The sequence below is a fragment of the Bufo bufo genome, chromosome 3, assembly GCF_905171765.1.
Source record: "Bufo bufo chromosome 3, aBufBuf1.1, whole genome shotgun sequence".
Classification (NCBI taxonomy): domain Eukaryota; kingdom Metazoa; phylum Chordata; class Amphibia; order Anura; family Bufonidae; genus Bufo; species Bufo bufo.
In genome coordinates, this window is record NC_053391.1 from 124,433,136 (window position 1) to 124,458,087 (window position 24,952).

At 43.0% G+C, this 24,952-nt stretch overlaps 1 protein-coding gene across 1 annotated transcript in view; it reads right to left on the bottom strand.

The window, feature by feature from the left end:
• Nucleotides 1-7,059: 7,059 nt before the first annotated feature.
• Nucleotides 7,060-24,952, bottom strand: part of SCARF1 (scavenger receptor class F member 1) — a 50,089-nt gene continuing 32,196 nt past the window's right edge. Inside the window, exons 7-11 of the mRNA XM_040423545.1 lie at nt 23,975-24,078; nt 16,355-16,475; nt 12,881-13,005; nt 11,514-11,651; nt 7,060-8,236 (exon numbers count right to left, since the gene is read on the bottom strand). Of these exons, the coding sequence (XP_040279479.1) occupies nt 7,194-8,236; nt 11,514-11,651; nt 12,881-13,005; nt 16,355-16,475; nt 23,975-24,078 (1,531 nt within the window). The 3' untranslated portion in view covers nt 7,060-7,193. The remainder of the gene's footprint in view (nt 8,237-11,513; nt 11,652-12,880; nt 13,006-16,354; nt 16,476-23,974; nt 24,079-24,952) is intronic.

Here is a 24,952-nt window from a genome sequence, read left to right on the forward strand (position 1 = left end):
CATGTGGGGTATTTATACTGCCCTGGCATTTTAGGGGCCCTAAAGCGTGAGAAGAAGTCTGGGATCCAAATGTCTAAAAATGCCCTCATAAAAGGAATGTGGGCCCCTTTGCCCACCTAGGCTGCAAAAAAGTGTCACACATGTGGTATTGCCGTACTCAGGAGAAGTTGGGCAATGTGTTTTGGGGTGTCATTTTACATATACCCATGCTGGGTGAGATAAATATCTTGGTCAAATGCCAACTTTGTATAAAAAAATGGGAAAAGTTGTCTTTTGCCAAGATATTTCTCTCACCCAGCATGGGTATATGTAAAATGACACCCCAAAAAACATTGCCCAACTTCTCCTGAGTACGGCAATACCACATGTGTGACACTTTTTTGCAGCCTAGGTGGGCAAAGAGGCCCACATTCCAAAGAGCACCTTTCGGATTTCACCGGCCATTTTTTACAGATTTTGATTTCAAACTACTTCGCACGCATTTGGGCCCCTAAAATGCCAGGGCAGTATAACTACCCCACAAGTGACCCCATTTTGGAAAGAAGACACCCCAAGGTATTTCGTGATGGGCATAGTGAGTTCATGGAAGTTTTTATTTTTTGTCACAAGTTAGTGGAATATGAGACTTTGTAAGAAAAAAAAAAAATCATAATTTTCCGCTAACTTGTGACAAAAAATAAAAAGTTCTATGAACTCACTATGCCCATCAGCGAATACCTTAGGGTGTCTACTTTCCGAAATGGGGTCATTTGTGGGGTTTTTCTACTGTCTGGGCATTGTAGAACCTCAGGAAACATGACAGGTGCTCAGAAAGTCAGAGCTGCTTCAAAAAGCGGAAATTCACATTTTTGTACCATAGTTTGTAAACGCTATAACTTTTACCCAAACCATTTTTTTTTTTACCCAAACATTTTTTTTTTTATCAAAGACATGTAGAACAATAAATTTTGAGAAAAATTTATATATGGATGTCGTTTTTTTTGCAAAATTTTACAACTGAAAGGGAAAAATGTAATTTTTTTGCAAAAAAATCGTTAAATTTCGATTAATAACAAAAAAAGTAAAAATGTCAGCAGCAATGAAATACCACCAAATGAAAGCTCTATTAGTGAGAAGAAAAGGAGGTAAAATTCATTTGGGTGGTAAGTTGCATGACCGAGCAATAAACGGTGAAAGTAGTGTAGTGCAGAAGTGTAAAAAGTGGCCTGGTCATTAAGGGTGTTTAAGCTAGGGGGGCTGAGGTGGTTAAGTGCTCGCCTCGCCTCCTATTCAAGTGTATATGAATGAGCCGTCCCACTGAAATTAATGGGATGGCTTACTTGTAATTACACCTGCTCAACGCTGCGATGACGAGCAGGTAAACAATGAAGAGAAAGCAGTGCTGGCACACTGCGGACCTTCTCTTAAAACAGCTCATTGATAGGGGTGCCAGGTGTCGACCACCTGCCAATCCGATATTGATGACCTATTCTGAGGACAGGTCATCAATAAAAACAAATTGGACAACCCCTTTAAATAGGATTGTGACCAGTGCCGGACTGGGGTGCAAATATTATCTGCTCACTGGCAGGCAGCAGCAAGACTTTAAAGATGATTGATTATAGGGGTCCAGGGGCATAGATAGCTACAGTATAGGGGACTCAGCGGTCTCCCTCTTGCCAGTGGCACACCACCAATTATGAATCGCCATTCCCAGGACGGTAATACAGTTAGATGCTGTGGCAGGGCAAGGGAGTTATTCCTCTCTGCCCCATGTTTCCCTCTGATAGAATTCAGGCCTAGTGCCTGTAGCCTATGAGAGCCCGACACGGGCGGCCCAATGGCATAATCATTGCACCACCTGAGTCGGGCAGCATACAGCTCAGGAAACAGGCCGCACACCGCATCGCTGACAGTCAAATGGAGGTAAGTATTTGAGTTTAGAGTTTTTTTTATTTGGCACCATGCTGTTGGGGGGAGCACTATGGGGGCATCTACAGGGGGCACTAAATAGGAACATTTTGTACTGGCACACATTATGGGGGGGGTACTATGGGGACATTGGCTCTACTGGGGGCACTAATGGAGCTTTCTTTTTGTAGTCACACAGAATGGGGTATTTTTGTGCTTGTGCACATAATAAGGGGGTATTTTTTGTACTAGTGCACACTATAAAGAGGTACCGTATTTTTCTACTGGTGCACATTATAAGGGGGTATTTTTGTACTGTGCACATTATAAGGGGGTATTTTTTGTACTGGCACACATTATAAGTAGAATTATTACTACTGGGGACTATGGCGAACATGATTACTAGTGTGGGCACTATGGGCATTATTACATCTGGGGCACAATGGGGGGGCATTATTACTATTGGGGACACTGTTAACACTAAGTGCACTCTGGCAGATAATTATTTCTATTGGTGGGACTTTGAGGAGCACTATTACTGTGGTGTGCACCCTGGCACAGAATCAGCTTAGCACAATTAATTTTGGGGGACATTATGTTTACACTATTGGTGTTAGGGGCTCTATTTTCTGGGTGCAGTTATTTTTTAGGGCACTGTGTGCCAATAACTATTGAAGGCAGCACTATCTGTGTGGTACTAGTATTTTCAGGAGGACTGTTTCTGCAGTATATTATGTGGGGAGCACAATGGGAATGGGGTGTTCAGAAGTTGGGGAGGATGATGACAAAGTAGAAAACCAAGTGTCTGTTTGTCAAACTGTGCAGCGAGAAGAGATGGCTGAAGGAAATCATCATGGTGGTCTGGTCCAAATGGAGAAGATGAGGATAGAAAACTTCTGCATCAGTGTCAGTGACGTCTATCTCACTGGATGTAAGAGGTATGTGACGCTGTATTACCCTGAATGTTTTGTAGCACTCTATGTAATGTTTTCCAAATATGTCTTTAACATTAGGGCTGGAGGGAAGAGGTTAGGTTGAAAATTTGGCATGGGGGTGATCGCCATTTAAATTTTTGCCTCAGGCAGCAGAAAGGCTAGGTGCTCCCCCAAATCGACGGGGGTCAGGTTCTCAGCACACGCGCTGATCATCTGTTTGAGGAGGCTGCGGCACTCCTTTGAGCATTGCGGCCTCTTCACAGTTTACCAAGCACAGTACCATATATTGTATAGCGGCTGTGCTTGGTATTACAGCTCAGCCCCATTTACTTGAATGGGATTGAGCTGAACCTAGGCCCTGTGACTGATGAATGTGACATCACAGGCTTAGGAAGAGGTTTTGAGCTATAATGAGTATTTAGGAAGTCACAGATAAGGAACCATCTGCTGAGCTGCCTAATGAGGAAACAGTAAAATTATAGAGCCTGGTACTAGAGAATCTCAGGGCTATAATGATAAGGCACATGCACACAAGTATAATACAGCTCCATACAGCCTTGGACTTGTACAGAGCCATATTGCAGCACTTTGTTGAATTCCTTGAAATATGACAAAAAAATAAATGGTCCCATGCTCCAATGGATGCTGCATTCTAGGGAAGGCTATCTCCGTTATATGGCACAGTACCCAGGAAAATTAACTATATAGCGGGACAAGGGGCTCCTAACATAGTAATGTATATTCAATGACCCCTAAGCTGCAGTGATGATCCAGCCTGAGAAAGGATAGGATTCCAGGACCGAGAAATGTCTCACTAATTACAGCAATCCATGAGACATCTCTTTGTGTACAGTTTAGGAGACATGCATGGCATACTATACCATACAGGGAAAGGTTGGAGGAACGGTCTGTCATTCTGCTCTGCCACCTTGTGATCGTCTTCAGAACTACATGTTGTTGTTTTTCTTCATCATTCTGCTCATTGTGTTTGACCTGCAGAGCACACAGTTCGGTATTGTCTTAAATCTGCACCTTTGTTATGGAAGACATGTTTTCAGATAAGAATTTATGTATAGAGAGGTTCAAGTTTTACTTATTTATTTTCAAGACCTGACTTTACCTTCCTTGTGAAGGTGAAGCTTTAGAGCTTAGCAGATCTTCCTTGTCAACGCGATTGTCCAGCTTTTATTTAGTGATGGGTTGTACTCAGAGTAGGCCACCACTAGATGATCCTCTGGGATCCCTGCATGTCAACTGTTTGGCTGCAGCTCCATCTCCGGAAGTCAGCACTGGAACTACACAGCACCATCAACCACCGTGTAGTGGAGAGAGCTTGTAGTCAATGAGAACAGCTCTGTCGTGATGAGCTCTGTCTACTACACAGTGAATGGCACTGACTGATGGAGCTGTATTCAAACAGCGCAGTACAGAGTGTCAAACCCCGACAATCAGCTAGTGATGGCCTAACCTGGCCTTTCAGTAAAAGTGGCATCTGTGATGTAGAGGAAGTTAATACAAGCCACTTACTAATGTATTGTGATTATCCATATTGCCTCCTTTGCTGGCTGGACTAATTTTTCCATCACATTGTACGCTGCTCGTTTTCAAGGTTACGACCACTCTAGAATCCAGCAGTGGTGGCTGTGCTTGTAGATTACAGAAAAAAGCACTGGCCTCTCCGGTGGCCGGGGCCATGGGAGCACGCATAGGCTGGTGCTTTTTTTTCTATAGTGTGCACGCGCATCTGTCGCTACTGGAATGCAGTGCTGAAGCGTGATGGCTCCTGCTATTGCTCATCCCCATACAAAATCATTGATCCTGTTTAGACAGCACGACCTGCTGCACAGAAACGATAATTGACTTGCCTGCAGGAGTGGCTGCTTCACCTTTAGACGGGCAGATTATCAGGAATGAGTGAACATTGGGCCGTGTAAATCCAGCTTTAGGAGCTCACTGAACAATCAGATTACATCTGCAGAACATAAAAGTCTATGGAGAGGGGAAGAGGGAGTAGGAGAAGAGAGAAGCTCCTGGAGAGAGGCGGATAGACAGACACTGACACAGACACTGCTGCTGGTTATAGTAAGTGGCTTACTGCCTCATGCTAGCTCTTGGGTCACATCTAAAATGCTCAATACTGCTGTATAATGATTTCTGTACTGCTGCTGTTTATGAAGATGTGCTGCAGACAGTTAGGGGAACAGGATCTGATCTTTTGTGTGTGCAATATATAGGAGACATCATAGCAGCTAGTCTCTACCAAGTAACTCATGGAAAACTGACAAACAGAAATTGAGCCTGCAGAGAAAAGCTGGTTAAAAAAGTCATATATAGCAAGATATGTTCCTCACATCTGTAATGATAAGTACACATTGAGAATCATCAGAAAACTTCAAGGGTATTTCTCAGACATTTCACATCCACAGGAATTGCGATGTCCCCCACCCCCCTGTCCACACTTGATGGGGCCATCTCTGGGTTCTGCATACAATTGGTGAATAGATGGTGAGATGAAGGCTTACAGTGGGGGAAATAATTATTTGACCCCTCACTGATTTTGTAAGTTTGTCCAATGACAAAGAAATGAAAAGTCTCAGAACAGTATCATTTCAATGGTAGGTTTATTGTAACAGTGGCAGATAGCACATCAAAAGGAAAATCGAAAAAATAACTTTAAATAAAAGATAGCAACTGATTTGCATTTCATTGAGTGAAATAAGTATTTGAACCCTCTAACAAAAAAAGACTTAATACTTGGTGGAAAAACCCTTGTTTGCAAGCACAGAGGTCAAACGTTTCTTGTAATTGATGACCAAGTTTGCGCACATTTTAGGAGGAATGTTGGTCCACTCCTCTTTGCAGATCATCTCTAAATCCCTAAGGTTTCGAGGCTGTCTCTGTGCAACTCTGAGCTTGAGCTCCCTCCATAGGTTTTCGATTGGATTAAGGTCCGGAGACTGACTAGGCCACTCCATGACCTTAATGTGCTTCTTCTTGAGCCACTCCTTTGTTGCCTTTGCTGTATGTTTTGGGTCATTGTCGTGCTGGAACACCCATCCACGACCCATTTTCAGTTTCCTGGCAGAGGGAAGGAGGTTGTCGCTCAGGATTTCACGATACATGGCTCCGTCCATTTTCCCGTTTATGCGAATAAGTTGTCCTGTGCCCTTAGCAGAAAAACACCCCCAAAGCAAAATGTTTCCACCCCCATGCTTGACGGTGGGGACGGTGTTTTGGGGGTCATAGGCAGCATTTTTCTTCCTCCAAACACAGCGAGTTGAGTTAATGCCAAAGAGCTCTATTTTGGTCTCATCAGACCACAGCACCTTCTCCCAGTCACTCTCTGAATCATTCAGGTGTTCATTGGCAAACTTCAGACGGGCCTGCACATGTGCCTTCCTGAGCAGGGGGACCTTGCGAGCCCTGCAGGATTTTAATCCATTGCGGTGTAATGTGTTTCCAATGGTTTTCTTGGTGACTGTGGTCCCTGCTAATTTGAGGTCATTAACTAACTCCTCCCGTGTAGTTCTAGGATGCTTTTTCACCTTTCTCAGAACCATTGACACCCCACGAGGTGAGATCTTGCGTGGAGCCCCAGAGCGAGGTCGATTGATGGTCATTTTGTGCTCCTTCCATTTTCGAACAATCGCACCAACAGTTGTCACCTTCTCTCCCAGCTTCTTGCTAATGGTTTTGTAGCCCATTCCAGCCTTGTGCAGGTCTACAATTTTGTCTCTGACATCCTTGGACAGCTCTTTGGTCTTTCCCATGTTGGAGAGTTTGGAGTCTGCTTGATTGATTGATTCTGTGGACAGGTGTCTTTTATACAGGTGACTAGTTAAGACAGGTGTCCTTAATGAGGGTGACTAATTGAGTAGAAGTGTCTAACCACTCTGTGGGAGCCAGAACTCTTAATGGTTGGTAGGGGTTCAAATACTTATTTCACTCAATGAAATGCAAATCAGTTGCTATCTTTTATTTAAAGTTATTTTTTCGATTTTCCTTTTGATGTGCTATCTGCCACTGTTACAATAAACCTACCATTGAAATGATACTGTTCTGAGACTTTTCATTTCTTTGTCATTGGACAAACTTACAAAATCAGTGAGGGGTCAAATAATTATTTCCCCCACTGTATCTTTCCATTGACTTCTACAGGAGTCACTGAAACAGCCAAGCTCAAAGCAGCAGCTCATTCAAATGATAAGTAGTGATTTCTATAGGAATACCCCAACATATTACAAGTCATGTTTTATTATCAAACTCATATAAAACAGCCTACGGGATGGCTCAAGTAACATAGTACTGATTAAAAGGCTATGGACAATCACTAATATACTTCTGTATGCTTGTTATGTACAGAATATTTCAAGAATTAGGATTATCACAGTTCATTTCTGCATCTTCATATAAGGGAGATGGTTCCAGTTCATTGTTCACACATCTGTTTGATATACTTATGTTCTCATACTTTGGTTCTGCATCTTCTCTACCATCTGCAGTTTGGTAAATGTGATCAACAGTTTGGGCTTGTTCCAGCATTTCTGGATCATGCAAGTTGGAATACATGTTCTCAGGTTTATTAGGATTGCCTGCTTTCTCTATGCCACCATCAGACAAGTGTATTTTAATGATAGAAGAACTTGGAAGAACTATTTCATTTGTTTGTCTGTCTTGTACTTTATCATTTGAAGAGTTTTTGGCCATAAGTTTGACCTCTTCTGGATAAACATCCTTTGGCTGAGTAACTTTTGAGTTTGAATACTGTAACAAACTTCTCCTTGTAGGTTTTGGGATTCCTTTCTGAAAACTGCCAAACCGTTTCAACACTGCCTGTACTGCTCCATCCACATTGCCTTCTGACTTTCTGCGAGGCTTACAAGGCTTTCTTGGATGACCAACAGTCACATAAAGAGTAGAAATATTGTGAACCTTCCGTTTCATTTCAGAGTTTTCTTTTAAGCCAACCTCTGTCACTTCTCCTTTAAAAGATGCCTTTTGAGCATTAGACATTGTCCTCCGGCGGCCAACTGGACCACTTCTCTGGAGCTTGGGATGGTCCTCTGATTCAGGATTACAGTTTATTGTATCATAATGCTCATTATTATATTCACCCTTTTGTGACTCTTCTGCATTCATTGTCTGTGACTGTATAGAGGACAACTTAGGGAGACTCAAAGCAAGTTTTGGTTTCCGAACAAGGTGGGGTGTGTCCGTTATAGATGATCTACTCTCAAACTTGGTTCCTTCAGCAAATGATACAGATGGTCTTTTGGATTTTGCAATGCTAGAAGTTCTAGGGATAGAAAATGGAACGGATAGATCATCTGTGTTTAAAGCCATGGCATCAGGGAATACATTGCATTTTGAACTTATTTCTTGAAACCCATCCAAGTCAGCAACAGACATTCCTATAATACAGAAAGATAGTATATTTTGGCAAATTATACCTCTTGATTTACACATTTTATGATTAGATTATTAGATTGCTATGAACTCCATAATATATACAGAGAGGTAAATGTATAATACACAATATCAGTACAACCACTTAAAGAAAACCTGATGTTTTGGTCTCTGCTGACCATTTTTGCCATTGTTGCTGTGTATGTGAAGCCTGGACAGGCTGCGTATACACTACAACTCTCTGCCACAGAGTCACTATTGAAAATATTTAGTTGGAACCGATGCATCAGGTTCTCTTTAAATGGCTGTACTGATATTGTGTATTATACAGTACAGTTACTTCTCTAGACCCTACCTGGATTATTTTGTGTGCCATTGAATTCTACCTAATATTGCTGAACTGTAATGAGTCCTCCATACTTCTCAGGCAGAGTGCAGATTTCATAGACACACATATTGCTACGAAACTGCATCTAATGTGTGGATGTGTGCATCAACAGGCCACCTTGATTCTGAGACTACCAGATATGCGAATAAAGAACAATATTCTTGTTCAGTGCTATTGACTATACATAAAAAAATAAATGATTATTAAATAAATTCAGTAGGTACCTTAGAATTACTAGATAGAGGTACACCGTGGCTGATGGGGCACTGTAGCTAACATGGGAACATGTGTTAATGGCATGATAGAGGAAAACCTAGGGCTAGAACAAGAGCATGTGAATCTGACATTCTGAGGGCAGCTTTGGCTATGCACTTTGGAAGAACTCTTAACCGCCTCACGTCCGCCCATAGGATATAAACGTCCTATGGGTGGACGTCTATTTCTGACAGCACGTTTTAAAACGTCCTGTCAGAAATAGCAGCTGCACGCTAATCGTGCAGCTGCTGATCGGGTTGCCCGCTGTCAGTGACAGCAGGGCAACCCAGAGATAAGGCAGGGACAGTGCCCAGGTGTCCCTGCCTTCACGATCGCTGCAGACACAGCGCTCACCGAGCGCTGTGTCTGCAGAGCAGGAAGCGCTGTGCGCTTCCTGTTCCGGCCCGGCGGTCATGTGACCGCCGGGACCGGAGAGTGCAGGGGCTGTGTGAGGTCTCTCAGAGACCTCGATCAGCCCTGCTGTGAGGCTGTACAGCGCAGGATTGCTGCTGTACAGCCTCTATAGGGGTGCATTTCCACTGTAACTGGGGCTACTATGTCAGCCCCAGTTACAGGAGAAATCAACAGTGAAAAAAAAAAAAAAAAAGTGAAGTAAATGTCCCCCAGAGGTCTTGTATGACCTTATGGGGGATGAAAAGTGTAAAATAAAATAAAAATAAAATAAAGTGTTGAAAAAATAAAATAAAAAAAAGGTTCACATGTAAAAAAAAAAAAAATCCCAAGTAAGGAATAAAAAAATAAAATAAAAATAGAAAAAATAAAATAAAATAGACATATTTAGTATTGCCGCGTCCGTAAAAACCAGCTCTATAAAAATATCACATGACCTAACCCCTCGGGTGAACACCGTAAAAAATAAATAAAAAAAACTGTGTCAAAACAAGCAATTTTTGTCACCTTGCATCACAAATGGTGCAACACCAAGTGAGCAAAAACGCGTATGTCCCACAAAATGGTACCAATAAAACCGTCACCTCATCCCGCAAAAAATGAGCCCCTACATAAGAAAATCTCTCAAAAAATAAAAAAACTATAGCTCTTAGAACATGGAGACACTAAAACATCATTTTTTTGGTTCCAAAAATGCTATTATTGTGTTAAAGTGAAACAAATAAAAAAAAGTATACATATTAGGTATTGCCGCGTCCGTAAAAACCAGCTCTATAAAAATATCACATGACCTAACCCCTCGGGTGAACACCGTAAAAAAAAAAAAAAAAAAACTGTGTCAAAACAAGCAATTTTTGTCACCTTGCATCACAAAAGGTGCAACACCAAGTGATCAAAAACGCGTATGTCCCACAAAATAGTACCAATAAAACCGTCACCTCATCCCGCAAAAAATGAGCCCCTACATAAGAAAATCTCTCAAAAAATAAAAAAACTATAGCTCTCAGAACATGGACACATTAAAACATAATTTTTTGGTTTCAAAAATGCTATTATTGTGTAAAACTTTAATAAATGAGAAAAAGTATACATATTAGGTATCGCCACGTCCGTAACAATCTGCTCTATAAAAATGTCACTTGACTGAACCCCTCAGGTGAACGCTGTAAAAATAAATAAATAGAAACTGTGCTAAAACAACCAATTTTTTGGTCACCTTGCCCCATAAAGTGTTATAATGAATGATCAAAAAATCATATGTACCCAAAAATAGTACTAATAAAACTGGCACCTTATCCCCTAGTTTCCAAAATGGGGTCACTTCTTGGGAGTTTCTACTGTAAGGGTGCATCAGGGGGCTTCAAATGGGACATGGCATCTAAAAACCATGTGGAGTTCCTTTCCTTCTGCGCACTGCCGTGTGCCCATACAGCAGTTTACGACCACATGTGGGGTGTTTCTGTAAACCGCAGAATCTGGGTAATAAATATTGAGTTTTGTTTGGCTGTTAACCATCGATGTGTTAAAGAAAAAAATTGATTAAAATGGAAAATCTGCCAAAAAAGTGAAATTTAAAAATTTGATCTCCATTTTCCTTTAATTCTTGTGGAACGCCTAAAGGGTTAACAAAGTTTGTAAAATCGGTTTTGAATACCTTGAGGGGTGTAGTTTCTACAATGGGGTCATTTATGGGGGTATCCACTATGTAGGCCCCACAAAGTGACTTCAGACCTGAACTGGTCCTTATAAAGTGGGTTTTGGCAATTTTCTTACAAATTTGAAGAATTGCTTCTAAACTTCTAAGCCTTCTAACGTCCTAAAAAAATAAAATGACATTTCCAAAATGATGCCAACATAAAGTAGACATATGGGAAATGTTAAATAATAACTATTTTATGAGGTATCACTTTCTGTTTTGAAAGCAGAGAAATTGAAATTTAGAAAATTGCGAATTTTTCAAATTTTTGGGTAAATTTGGGATTTTTTCATAAATAAAGGTGAAATATTTTGACTCAAATTTATGACTATCATGAAGTACAATGTGTCACGAGAAAACAATCTCTGAATGACTTGGATAAATAAAGGTGTTCCAAAGTTATTACCACATAAAGTGAGATATGTCAGTTTTGCAAAATTTGGCCTGGTCAGGAAGGGGGCAAAGGGCCCAGATGGGAAGTGGTTAAGTTATCATAATATTTCCTGGGTAGGTCTACATGCAGATAAGTCACCTTCTCTTGGAGGAACACAGTACACAGGTCCATCTTCATCTGATTCAAATGAAGAAAAGGAGTTTTCAGATAACCAGCCTGTAGAGGGGGATTCAATGAAGCTGTGGTTGAAGGGCAGTTCTGTGTCATGATGAGAAACTAGAAGATAAAGGATCATGAAGGGAAAACTGACTTATTAAAAATGTACTTTATGAAACTCACATTTCTTATAGATCTTCATACCTAGGAATCTTCTATCATCAATGACTGCTAGGCATTCCAGCACAAACTTTATACTGATGGTCTAGAACAGTTTAGTCAGCAATGTTACATTTAATGAAATTAATATATCTTTAAAGCATTTCATGTTGTGTTACATATATTATTTCAAATAACCACAGGGATGTAACCAGAAATCTGGGCTCCATAGCAAACCTGTGAATGGGCTCACACTCCTCACCACATGGCATAAATAATGTGTTATTCCTTAGGTTGGTACATTTACGGCGATACCAAATACGCATTGATTTTTTTTAACCTTTTACTACTGTTGTGCAATAATAGAACATTTCCTGGAAATAAAGTCAAGATAGGGACAGTGTAAAATGTAAACTTAAAGGGATTCTGTCACCAGGCTTCACCCCTGTCAGCTAAACATATGCTGATGTTCAGGGCCTCATCAGGATTCCTAATGTGGGCTTCTAAATGTGATCCGTAGCTTTATTTTTGCTAAAAAACAGGTTTTACTAACCTGTCACTCAAAGAAATAAGGTGCCCAAGGGGATGTCAGGGGATGTCAAGGGATGCAAGGTGCCCGCCGCACCCACCGCCGTTCGTGCCCACCACCGCCTTTCCAGACTTCTGCACCGCCTCCTAATCCTCTGTGCCGCCTCTCGATAGAGCCATTTGGATACATTTGCATACCCCAGTAGCTTTCTCAATGTGTACAGCAAACACAGGGTTCGCACATGATGCGACTAAGACCCTCAGGTCTCACTGAAATCCACTAGGATCCACCTACATTAACTGGTTATCCTTGAAATAATATTGATGACCTATCCCTAGGCTTTGACTGCTTCTTTCACATTGAATGGGGGTATTTATGACCAGTGTTTGCAGTAGACAAATCTGCAGTATATTTTTAGGATAAATGGCATGGCAGAAATCCATAGCTCTTATTATTCTGCAGTTTTTTTTACTGGAAAATGTGAATGGGGCATAAAATACCCCATTCAATTTGGGGAAGGAATACACTCTAACATTTGACTGCACAAGGTGTGTAAGTGGCCTATAAGCTTTCTGTGTATACCGGAATTATTTTCATGTATTCAACAAAAATATAAAAATATAGAATAAAAGTCTGTAAATAGTTTTTACAAATTCCTTACCAGTAACCCAGGAAACTTTATCATTCCCAACAGAACAGCATGGTATAAAGGAGCCTACGTTAACGAGGGCTCCTTGGAAATTGTGCTTCATTCTTGATAAACATCCTCTGTCACTGTTAGATACTCTGCAATAAAAAATAAAATGCATGTCCAAGGGCATATAATATTTTTATTATTATAAATTATTAATGTATTGGGTGATAAAACATGCCATATATGTAATACTTTTTTCAATTTGTTATCACAATGTTGCTATAAAAAATATTAACAAACTGATTATTTCAGTAGCAGCCTAAGACCATTTTCACACAGTCAGTGTTTGATCAGTGATTTCCATCAGTGATTTTGAGCCAAAACCGGGCTGTGGGTCAAAAACACAGAACAGGTGGAAATCTTTCCATTTTACCTTATCTCTGTGTAGGCTCCACTCCTGGATCTGACTCACACTCACTGATGGAAATAACTGACCAAGCACTGACTGTGTGAATAAGGCCTCATGCACACGACCGTTGTTTTGGTCTGCATCCGAGCGACAGTTTTTGCGGCTTGGATGCGGACCCATTCACTGTCCGCATCCGTTGCTCCGTTCCATGGTCCGCAAAAAAATATAACCTGTCCTATTCTTGTCCATATTGCGGACAAGAATAGGCAGTTATATTAATGGCTGTCCGCGCCAGTCCACAAATTGCGGACCGCAAAACACACAACGGTCGTGTGCAAGAGGCCTTAGGCATTACTGTGTGAAAGAGGCCTAAATTTTGAGATTTCATCTACCAGGGTGAATTAGAAGTTATTGTAGCATCAGCTGATAGGCTGATCACATATTACCTCTGATAAGTAGTGCCGAAGGATAGAGGAGGCAGGTGCACTGGTTTACGGAGTGGCTAACTAGGCAATTGACAAGGGCTGTCATTTCTTAGGGGAGAACTGATTACAGTTTATACACTATATCTAAAAGATGGCCAGAGGGCCCTATTTTAGCATGTATTCTCTAAAACCAGCTGTGGGCTGTGACTTTGTTATAGGGGCACAGGCTGTGACTGGAGACATGTGTATGCATGTGTGCTACATTGACAAACCTCAACCTTCTTCACTAAATACATTGAAGTAGAAGTACATTTTGCACAGATTTGTCTTTACCAACATTGCAGTTGGGGGGAGAGAAGGTTTAATATGTAAAGAAGCAAAAACTTGATACCACCGCATAAGTATGAGCTGTTTCATACTGTCACCACTGGGGGGCAGACTGGTGTCAATACATGAAGAAGAATATTTTATTATGTGTTTCTCATGGCAAAAATGAAATGCAAATAGAATAAATAGAAAGACAAACAGACAGACAGATAGATAGAGATAGATATAGGTAGATATAGATAGATAGATAGATAGATAGATAGTAGATCGATCGATCACCGGTGTGGGCAGGCAGTAGGGAAAGAGAGAAGGATGCTGGGCTGCGTATTTAGAGGTTTAACAAGTAGTGAGAGGTAGATTGTGACCCAGATGTATAGCGTGAGACCACATCTGGAGACTGTGTTCAGTTCTGGAGACCTCACCTGCAGAAAGACATTTATAAAACAGAACGGGCCTAAAGATGGGCTTCCAAAATGGTGTTAGGTCTTAAGGAAAAAACTAATCAAGAAAAACCTTATGACCTAGACACTGAATATTCCATAAACGTACCACCTGTGCGACCCACTCCTATCAAAGGAACAGGACCCCATCGCACACTGCAGTAAATAGAAAGTAGTCTACACATGCACGACTGTCTCCATTCACTGCTATGGGACTTCCTAAAATAGCTAAGTACGCTTACTCTGCTTATTTGGGGAGTCCCAAAGCTTGTGTGACCCCCTCTCCATTCATGGCAGTGTGCATTTGGGTCTTCAGAGAGGAGCGGATCCCACACATTTTAGACATTTGTGGCATATCCTGTGGATATTGAACAGGGGAGACGTGAAAAGAACCTTTAAATTGTTAAAGATTTAAAGGAGGCTCAACAGGAAGGGGGTTTTATTAGGAATCTGAAAGCACAATCTGAAATGACCTTGGGGGGAAATCAGAAGAAATGTCAGAAAATATTATGTTACTTAAAGAGTAGTAGATGCTTGGAACAAAAGTCCAGCAGTGGTCGGAAAATGTAAAGCTGCCTTTATAAGAGCAGACTAGGAGGGGCATGTGGTCTTTTTCTGCCATCATTCTTCTATGTTTCTACAATGTTATTATTATTATCAAAATCAGTAAAATCAACTAAACCTGTTATATGAACCTGAGGAGAAGAACATACTGTACAATAAGTAGGGGCGGCCATACACATTCAATAGCTGTCAGCCGAATGATCATTGACCTGACAACTATCTCTCTCGACCCGCTCCTTGGTGCTCCATACACTTACACATTCAGCCTGGCTGAACATGAATGTGTATTAAATGGGTCATCAATATTTTGTTCCTGAAAAACTCCTTTAGGGTTCATGCACACGACTATGTGCGGCCCGTGCCCGTATTGCGGTCCACAAACAGAACATTCAAGATACGGAGTGGTGCGGAGCGGAGGCATGGAGCCGAAGCCCATGGAAGCACTATGGACCATCGCGGACGCATTCAAGTGAATGGGTTCACATCTGCAAACAGCGGGCACACTGCCGTTGCCCCAGCATTGCGGACAGGGCTGGGACAAGGCCATTTGGTGCCCAGGGCGAAGATGGCAAACTTTTTGTTTGTTACGTACGTTTGTTATTTGTATTACATTATTTTCTTACTTTTTACAGTCTGTGTGTGAGTAGCAGCTAGTGAAGGCAGGCTCCTCGTGGCTTGTTCTTCACGCGCCGACACAGCTCCCTGTAGGCTGCGCGAGTCCTCCCTCTCTCACCTCACACCTCGCCTCCGGCGTGAGCCGCGTGACGTCACACGGCGCACGCCGGTGGTATCAACCAAATGAATCCTCCATGGGGGGGGGGGGCGAGGAAACGCAGAGGAGGAAAGGGAGCCCGAGCCAGGAGCGCAGTCGGCACAAAATTCATAGGGGGAGAGAAGGAGCAGCGCTGACATGGCTGGTGTGGACGGTGTAGGCGGGTGCAGGAGCGCACTCAGCACAGCAAGCACAGCAAGTGGCGCTTGGCTAATGTGGTACAGTGAAGCTGTACACTGCTGGCACTTCACCTGCGCCCCCCTCCTGTCCGCAAATGGTAGCGCCCAGGGCACCCGCTCCTTCGGCCCCTGCCTTGTACCGGCCCTGATTGCGGACCATTATTTGCGGTCTGCAGCACAGACACACACTGTGAACCCTTAAACTGTATCTAAGCTCCTCTTTGACATGGTCGTGCAGGAAAGGGCCCCCCGTTCTAATGCTCACTGGGGTAGAGCCCTGGATAACTGATAAACGGGTTGGTGGGAAAATCACATGCATTTCCTTGCCAAGAACATTTCCTCTATAATTTTCACTTTGTGACTACTTAAAATACATAGGATTTACCTGTCTTTACCCTCGGGTTCATTATTCCCACAGCAGCAGCAACAGCAGCAGCAGCAGAGGAGCAATAGCAAGCAGAGAGGAACCAGAACTCCAGCGACTATGGCTGCTTTTTGGCTGGATGCTACAACAGAACACACACAGGAGTAAAAGGACATGCGGCAAGTTACATGTATAGAAGACAGAAGTATTTCCTGCTTATTTCCATTTTATTATGCTGCCGTTTTTCTATCTTTTGCTTGGAATAAACTACAGATTTTCAGGTGATTCTCCAGTTGATCCAGAGCAAAAACCCACCACCAGAGAGGTGAGAACTTTGGGGGAGATTTATCAAAACTGGTGTAAAGGAAAATTGGCTTAGTTGCCCATAGCAACCCATCAGATTCCACTTTTCATTTTTTAGAGCCCCTTTGGAAAATGAAAGATAGAATCTGACTGGTTACTATGGGCAACTAAGCCAATTTTCCTTTACACCAGTTTTGATAAATCTCCCCCTTTCTGATTACACAACACTGTGCTGGATCTATATGTAGCGCTCATGCACACAGCCTTATCCGTTTTTGCGATCTGTAAAACACAGATACCTGCCGTGTGCAACCTGCAGTTTGCAGAACAGAATGCCCTGCCCTCTATAGAACTGTCCTATCCTTGTCCGTAATACAAACAAGAATAGAGCATGTTCTATTTTTCTGCGGGTGCTGTGGATGGACATACGGATGCATGGGGACATCTTTTGCGGCCAAATTTAAGTAAATGGGTCCGCATCCAGCCCGCAAAAATGCGGATCGGATGTGGACAAAAACAACGGTTGTGTTCATGAGCCCTAGGGGTATGGTCTCATGGTCAGGTTTCCTGATGCAGTTTTTGAAGCCAAAACCAGAAGTGAATAAAAAAAAAAAAGAGCTGACCATCTACAGCTACTGTACACCTTTCTACTATAGCTCCTTGACATGCATGAAGTGAAAGAGGCACATTTGCAGGCATTCTGCCCCTAAAATATTAGTACAAGGAAGTCTCTGGCAGTGGCGCCCTGGGTGCCGGCTCTGACGGGGGTGCCAGCAGGCCCAGAAGCAATGAGCGCTTCCATCAATACAGATGGAAGCGCTCATTGCTGAAGCGCTGACACCCGTGACCCAGTCCCACATACTGCGGGCGGGCAGGGAGCGGAGCGCATAGTTGCCTGCCCCGCCGCCGATCACCGCCATAGGCTTCAGGCCTAGTAGGCCTGAAGCCTATGCGGTAGTGAAATCCCAGCGCAGGCGCGCGTGATGATGTCACCGCGCGCGCCTGTGTCGGGACTCAGCAGAACAGTGGACTCTGCGGGACTCTGCGAGCAAGCGCAGGTAAGTATTTAGCTTTTCTTTTTTTTTTCTCTTTTATGTGCCAACTTTGGGGGACATGAGGGAGCCGGGGTGCACACAGGACATAGGATGTGTGGGGGGGAAATATGGTGGGATACTGTGTGGGGGAAAACTTTTATTTTATTTTATAATGTGCCAACTTTGGGGGACATGAGGGGGGTGCACACAGGAGGACGTGGGGGGGAAATATGGTGGGATACTGTGTGGCAATGTGGGGGACACTACTGTGTGGGGGGAAGCATGGGGGACACTACTGTGTGGGGGGCAGCGTGGGGGGACTACTGTGTGGGGGGCACTACTGTGTGGGGGGTAGCATGGGGGGACTACTGTGTGGGGGCAGCGTGGGGGACTACTGTGTGGGGGGGACTACTGTGTGGGGGGCAGCGTGGGGGGGACTACTGTGTGGGGGCAGCGTGGGGGGGACTACTGTGTGGGGGGCAGCGTGGGGGACACTACTGTGTGGGGGCAGCGTGGGGGGACTACTGTCTGGGGGGCAGCGTGGGGGGACTACTGTGTGGGGGCACTACTGTGTGGGGGCAGCGTGGGGGGCACTACTGTGTGGGGGGCAGCGTGGGGGGGGACTACTGTGTGGGGGACACTACTGTGTGGTGGGCAGTGTGGGGGACACTACTGTGTGGGGGACACTACAGTGTGGGGGCAGCGTGGGGACACTACTGTGTGGGGGACACTACTGTGTGTGGGGCAGTGTGGGGGAAATTACTGTGTGGGGGGCAGTGTTCTATTGGGGAGGCACTGTAGAGGTCATTCTATTATTTCTGGGGACACTATACAGGGATTATTGCCTGGAGCACAATATAGGGTGTTATTATTACTGGGGGCACTCTAGGGGACATTATAGCTGCTGTAGACACTATAGGGACATTTGGGGTCATTTATCAAACTGGTGTAACGCAGAACTGGCTTAGTTGCCCATAGCAGCCAATCAGATTCCACCTTTCATATTTGACAGCTCTTTTGGAAATCCAGTTCTACTTTACACCAGTTTGATAAATGACCCCAATTATGTCTATTAGGCTCACTATTTTTTCAGCAGTATAGTACCTGGGGCATTGGGGGGCACAACGGGCACAGGTATTGGGGGTGGCAGCAGGATGATACTGTGGGGACACCAGGATGAGGAGGTGTTACAAACTCTGTAGAGACGAGATGCGGCTGAAAGAATTTCTCATGGCGGTCTAACGGAGGAGAAGAGGAAAGAGAAGGTCTACATGACAGGAGATGTCCCTGGATGTAAGAGGTATGTGGTCAAGTATTGGGGGGGGGGGGGGGGGGTGTTTGCCAGAGAAATGGTCACGCCACTGGTCTCTGGCACTCAAAACTTCTGCGATAGTACCCAAAGCTGCATTTCAACTTTGCACAATCTATACCACTTTACATTTTTTCTTGCACAGTGGTCAATACTAGATAACAAAACCAATAACAACTAAGGAAAATGTAGATTTCTAATTCTTTTTAAAGGGGTTGTCCCACGAAAAATATTCTACATTTTTCAAACTAGCACCTGGATCTGCTGCTTGTTTAGTACATTGATTCTATTGCATATTTGAACTGTAAGGTAATTTGCACATAAAATAATGATGCAGCCACGAGAAAACAAACTACACCTTCTTTGAATTCTATGGTTTTATGTATTAGGACATAATAAAAAAAAAATCTGACCCTTAGAAGGTCTTAAAATTAGCTAAATACAACCTCATATGTACAGAGCACAATAGATCACACCGTTTTATTATCTATTCTACAAAAATAAAGCCAAAATGGAAAAGCTATTCAAGTGCTGCTTCCATTTCCACAGTATTAGGCCTCATGCACAGGACAGTTGTTTTTCTCGGCCTCCGTTCCGTTTTTTTGGCGGATAGGATGGGGACCCATTCATTTCAATGGGTCAGCAAAAAAATGCTGATAGTTCATCCGTTTGTGTTCCGCGTCCGTTGTCCGTGTTTCCCTTCAGCAAAAAAAATAGTGCATGTCCTACTTTTTTCACATTTGCGGACAAGGATAGGCACAAGGGATCTGTGGAAAAAAATGCTGCATCCGTTTTTTTTGGCGGACGCACAATTTGCGGACGCAAAAAACAACTGTCGTGTGCATGTAGCCTAACCTGCACGTTGTCTCTCTAATAGAGGTGGTGCAATGTAATTACAATACATTCACTGTACATTCAATGTTTTGGATTGGGATTTTATGTGATAGACCAACACGAAGTAGCAAATATGTGTTCAGTGAAAAGAAAATGATACATGCATTTTTAATCACTAAATAAAATACCACTAAATAAAATAATATGTGATCAAATACCTTCAGAAGTCACCTAATTAGTAAATAGAGTCCACCTGTGTGTAATTTATTCTCACTATAACTACAGCTGTTCTGTGAAGGCCACAGAGTTTTGTTAGAGAACATTAGTGATCAAACAGCATCATAAAAAAACAAAGAACACACCAGACAGGTCAGGAATAAAGTTGTAGAGAAATGTAAATCAGGGTTAGGTTATAAAAAATTATCCCAAGCTCTGAACATCTCAGGGAACAATGTTCAATCCATCATCTAAAAATGAAAGCAGTATGGCACGACTGCAAACCTACCAAGACATGGCCATCCACCTAAACTGACAGCCCAGGCAAGGAGGCCACTAATTAGAGAAGCAGCCAAGGAGCCCATGGTCACTCTGGAGGAGCTGCAGAGATCCACAGCTCAGGTGGAAGAATCTGTCCACAGGACAACTATACTCCACAAATCTGGCCTTTATGGAAGAGTGGCAAGAAGAAAGTCATTTTTGCAAACAAGCCATAAAAAGTCCCATTTGCAGTGTGCCACAAGTCATATAGGGTACACAACAAACATGTGGAAGAAGGTGCTCTGATCAAAGTGGAACTTTGTGGCCTAAATGCACACCGCTACTGTATGTGTGGTGGAAAACTAACAATGCACATCGCCCTAATCACACTATCCCTACTGGGAAACATGGTGGTGGCAGCATCATGCTGTGGGGATGCTCTTCTTCAGTAGGGACAGGGAAGATGGTCAGAGTTGATGTGAAGATGGATGGAGATAAATACAAAGCAATCCTTGAGGAAAACCTGGTAGAGGCTGCAAAAGACATCAAGGCGACATATTCATGTGTTAGAATGCCACACTCAAAGTCCAGACCTAAATCCTATTGAGAATCTGTGGCAAGACTTAAAGGGGTTGTCCGGGTACAGAGCTGAACCCGGACATACCCATAATTTCACCCATGTGAAAAAACAAAGTGTAGCAGCACAACGGAAAAGAGGGTAAATACTGTTCCTTAATGTGGTGGTGCCAGCCGTGTCGGGAGTCAGTCCTGAGCTCGTTGCTTGAAAAAGACCACACAGGTCGAAACGTCGCATTGTGAATAAACCTTTGGAAATTGAAGACTGGAGAGTGCTGCGGTTTTCTTTACAAGTGTATCCATAATTTCACCCAGGCAGCCCCCCTGATGTTAGCACCGGAGCATTTCATGCTCTGATGCTCTCCCTTGCCCTGCGCAGGATCACGCAGGGCAAGGGCTCTTTTATTTGCAATAACACACTGCCGGGCGGAGGCTTCCACCCAGAAGTGTGTTTGGTGATGTCACCGGCTCTGATGGGCCGGCTTTAGCGCTGCCCTAACCCTTTTACAGGCTGGGGCAGGGCTAAAGCCCACCCATCAGTGCCGGTGATGTCACCAGGCTCACTGTTGGGCAGAAGCCTCCACCTGGCAGCCCTAAGGAGAGCCCAGTTCGTCACTGGAACTCCTGAAAATGCCTTTGCCCTGCGCGGTTCAGCGCAGGGCAAAGGTGAGAATCGGAGCATGAAATGCTCCGATGCTCAAGTCAGGGGGCTGCCTGGGTGAAAATATGGGTATGTGCAATGACCAGGAACGGGTACGCTGACGCCACTTATGCAGTGGGTCAGGATATGGGTGGATAATAGTCTATAGTTTGTGACGCCAATTGCAGCGTGTGCAGTGTACTATCACAGGGCCCTCCCAAGGTGGTCTAACGCACGTCCCAGGTTAGGAATGCCAGAGTGGTGTAATTGCCTATAATGTCTCTATAGGTGGTGATAGTTGTGTCAACGGTGTCTCCTACCTGGGTACGGCTGGACTCCTGGCTCACTTGCAATAAATTGAGTGTAGTGATAGTAGGAGTAATAGAGGGATTTTGCAGCAGAAATTGATGTCCAGACCTTTAGGTGAAGTTCGAACTTGTCTTTACTGAAGATAACTTTAACCCAAGCAATGTACAGCTTTGGTCTTAGGTCCCAGTAGGTTTTGGCAATGGTTGGCAGGAATAAATCTTCTGTACTGTAAATCAGGAGCTTGCAGGATAGATGTCTGCTTGTTAGCTCTGTAACTGTGGCAGGAATTTAGCTTCTGCACTTCTCTTTATCTTCTGCTGTATGGGGACTGACTAGCTGAGGAGGAATATGGCTTCTCCTAGGTCTCTGGACTTTACTCACAGATAGGCTCACAGGGAATACTTTCGTCCTGGAACTCTGGAGATTGTCTGCTTTCTTTATCCAGCCGAGGCTGATGGTTTCCAGGCTGGGGAGCTGATCAATGTCTCAGCCGAGACAAGATCCTGACTTTCTTGCCTATGCAGGAGATCTCCTGAAGGCTATCACAAAGTCTTCCCCAACAGGGGTGGCTGGCACACTGACTCTAACTTCCTTCCCCTCCCATACTGCAGGATGTGGGAACAGTCCACACCTCCACAGAGGGGGAGCTAAGCTGGAATGAACCATTCCAGCCTAGATACACTAAACTGTAACTAGTTCCTTACCAACACATTGCTGCCACCTGCTGGTGAACATGGAAAATTACAATGAAATTCACATTTAACAAAGTTTTAAATGCACAGTTGTGAAGACATGAGCAAAATCATATCAGATGACAAGGTAAAGGCTCTTAAGAGATAGTAGTGGGGTAGAGGCATGTCGTAACACAACTCTGGGGTGTTACATATGTCCCCCCCCCTTTAAATTTGCTGTTCACAGACACTCTCCATCCAATCTGACTGAGCTTCAGCTATTTTGCAAAGAAAAATGGGCAAAAATTTCAGCCTCTAGATGTGCAAAGCTGGTACAGACATACCGAAAAGATTTGCAGCTGTAATTGTGGCGAAAGATGTGCAAATAATTGACTCAAGTGGACTGAATACAAATGCATGCCACACTTTCCATATTATTATTCATTAAAAATTTTGACAAGTATAATTTTCTTTTCATTTCACACATACTTGCTACTTTGTGTTGGTCTATCACATAAAATCCCAATAAAATACATTTAAGTTAACGTGAAAAAATTTGGAAACGTTCAAGGGGTATGAATACTTTTTCAAGGCACTGTACGTAAAACCAGATAATCAAAAGAGGGTGCACTTTGTTTTTCTCATGACTGTATGTGGTTGTGAGGGACGTTTTATGTAGTTTGCTATCCACTTTACCGCTTTACAATCAGTTTGACCTTATGACAAAACCGTACGTGGATCAAGGCTAGATCATCGACCTGTGTGATCATTCTATTCCTATTCCAACAAGCATTTATTTATTAAGTTTCTAGTTTAAGTTAATGATTGCCTTCTCAAGAAAACTGATCAAGGCAAAGCATATTTTCCTGTCTACTACGCATGTAGCTTTCCAAAAATTTCATCTGGATATATGACTATAGACGTACAATGCAAAATGTAGTGATAAATAGAGGTGCAGAAGTTTGCACTGGAGACATTGTCAGATGAATGATATTGTAAGAAAAGGTGTAAGGGTCCATTCACACGTCCGTAAGTGTTTTGCGGATCCGCGGGTCCACAAAACATGGACACCGGCAATGTGTGTTCCGCATTTTGCGGACCGCACATAGCCGGCACTATAATAGAAAATACCTAATCTTTTCTGCAATTGCGGACAAGAATAGGACATCTTCTATTTTTTTGGGGAAAGGAATTGCGGACCCGGAAGTGCCGCCCCATAGAAATGAATGGGTCCGCAATTCCGTTCCGCAAAATGCGGAACAGAATTGCGGACGTGTGAATGGGGCCTAAGGGAACTGGCACACTGTCAGGTTTTTGCATACAGTTGTGGAAGCCAAAATCAGGAGTGGATCATAAAAGAAGAGAAAGTAAGGGCAGATATGACTTCTAAAACTACATGAAGAAACCCGACTGTATGGCCCTATCCTAAGAGTACTGCACTTGAGGGAAGCAGGAAGATGTGAGTATGACAGTAGAGAGCATGCTTACTTAGTTTACATCTTCCATGCTTTAGGTCACATATGCCATCACTACAATCACAGATGCTTGAACAGTTGGATCCATAATATCCATGAGGACATGTTTCATTGCAGCTGTAGATATAGGAATTACAAAACAATTAACATTTTTGTATCATTTCTGGGTATAATACAGTATAATCACATGGGTGTATACAGTGATCTCTTTGTTACATATTTGATTTAGTCATCATGCACACAGTTGTATCTCATTTTCAATCCACAAAAAAGGATTCTTGAAAAACAGATAGCCTCCATTTGCATTCTTTTTCTTCTTCTCCCTCCCATAAATAGAAAGGGAAATGCAAAAACGGAATACAAAAATAGGTCCTGTCGTGAGATTCTTGAATCAGACACATGGATCCATCAAAAAAATGGATGTTTGCATGGCCCCATTGACTTTTATGGGTCCTTCTGCTATCAGTTTTAAAATGGATAGCACATTGAAGAAAAATACAGTCGTGTGCATGACCACATAGTTTGACATTATTATTAGCTGCCAACAGACCTCTGATCTATTGCCATGAGGCAATGCTGGCAGACAAGTTTAAAATGTTTGGTTTTGTTCCATACAATTTATGAAAAAATAAAACATGGTAAAAAATGTCCAAAACTATAATTTGGTCAATACTGATTTTATCAGGATCATATGCAGGATTTCCTCAAGTCAAGTCATATACACAAAGATGGATAGACACAAACATATGCAGAAGTTCAAAAACACACACAATCAGTGCCCTTGATAATGCCCCCAAATCAAAATCACCCAGATAAATATCGAGTGTTCCGGGAAAAATATTGCCCTGAGAGAACCATGCGGTGCACAGATATTGAGATCCAGTATAGGAGGTGACTTAAATGCCCAGATAGTACATAGAGTGTCTATTAAGTGCCATACTTTGTCCAGGTGTATAGTTCAAACTACACTGACCAAAGTGCCAATAAGCAC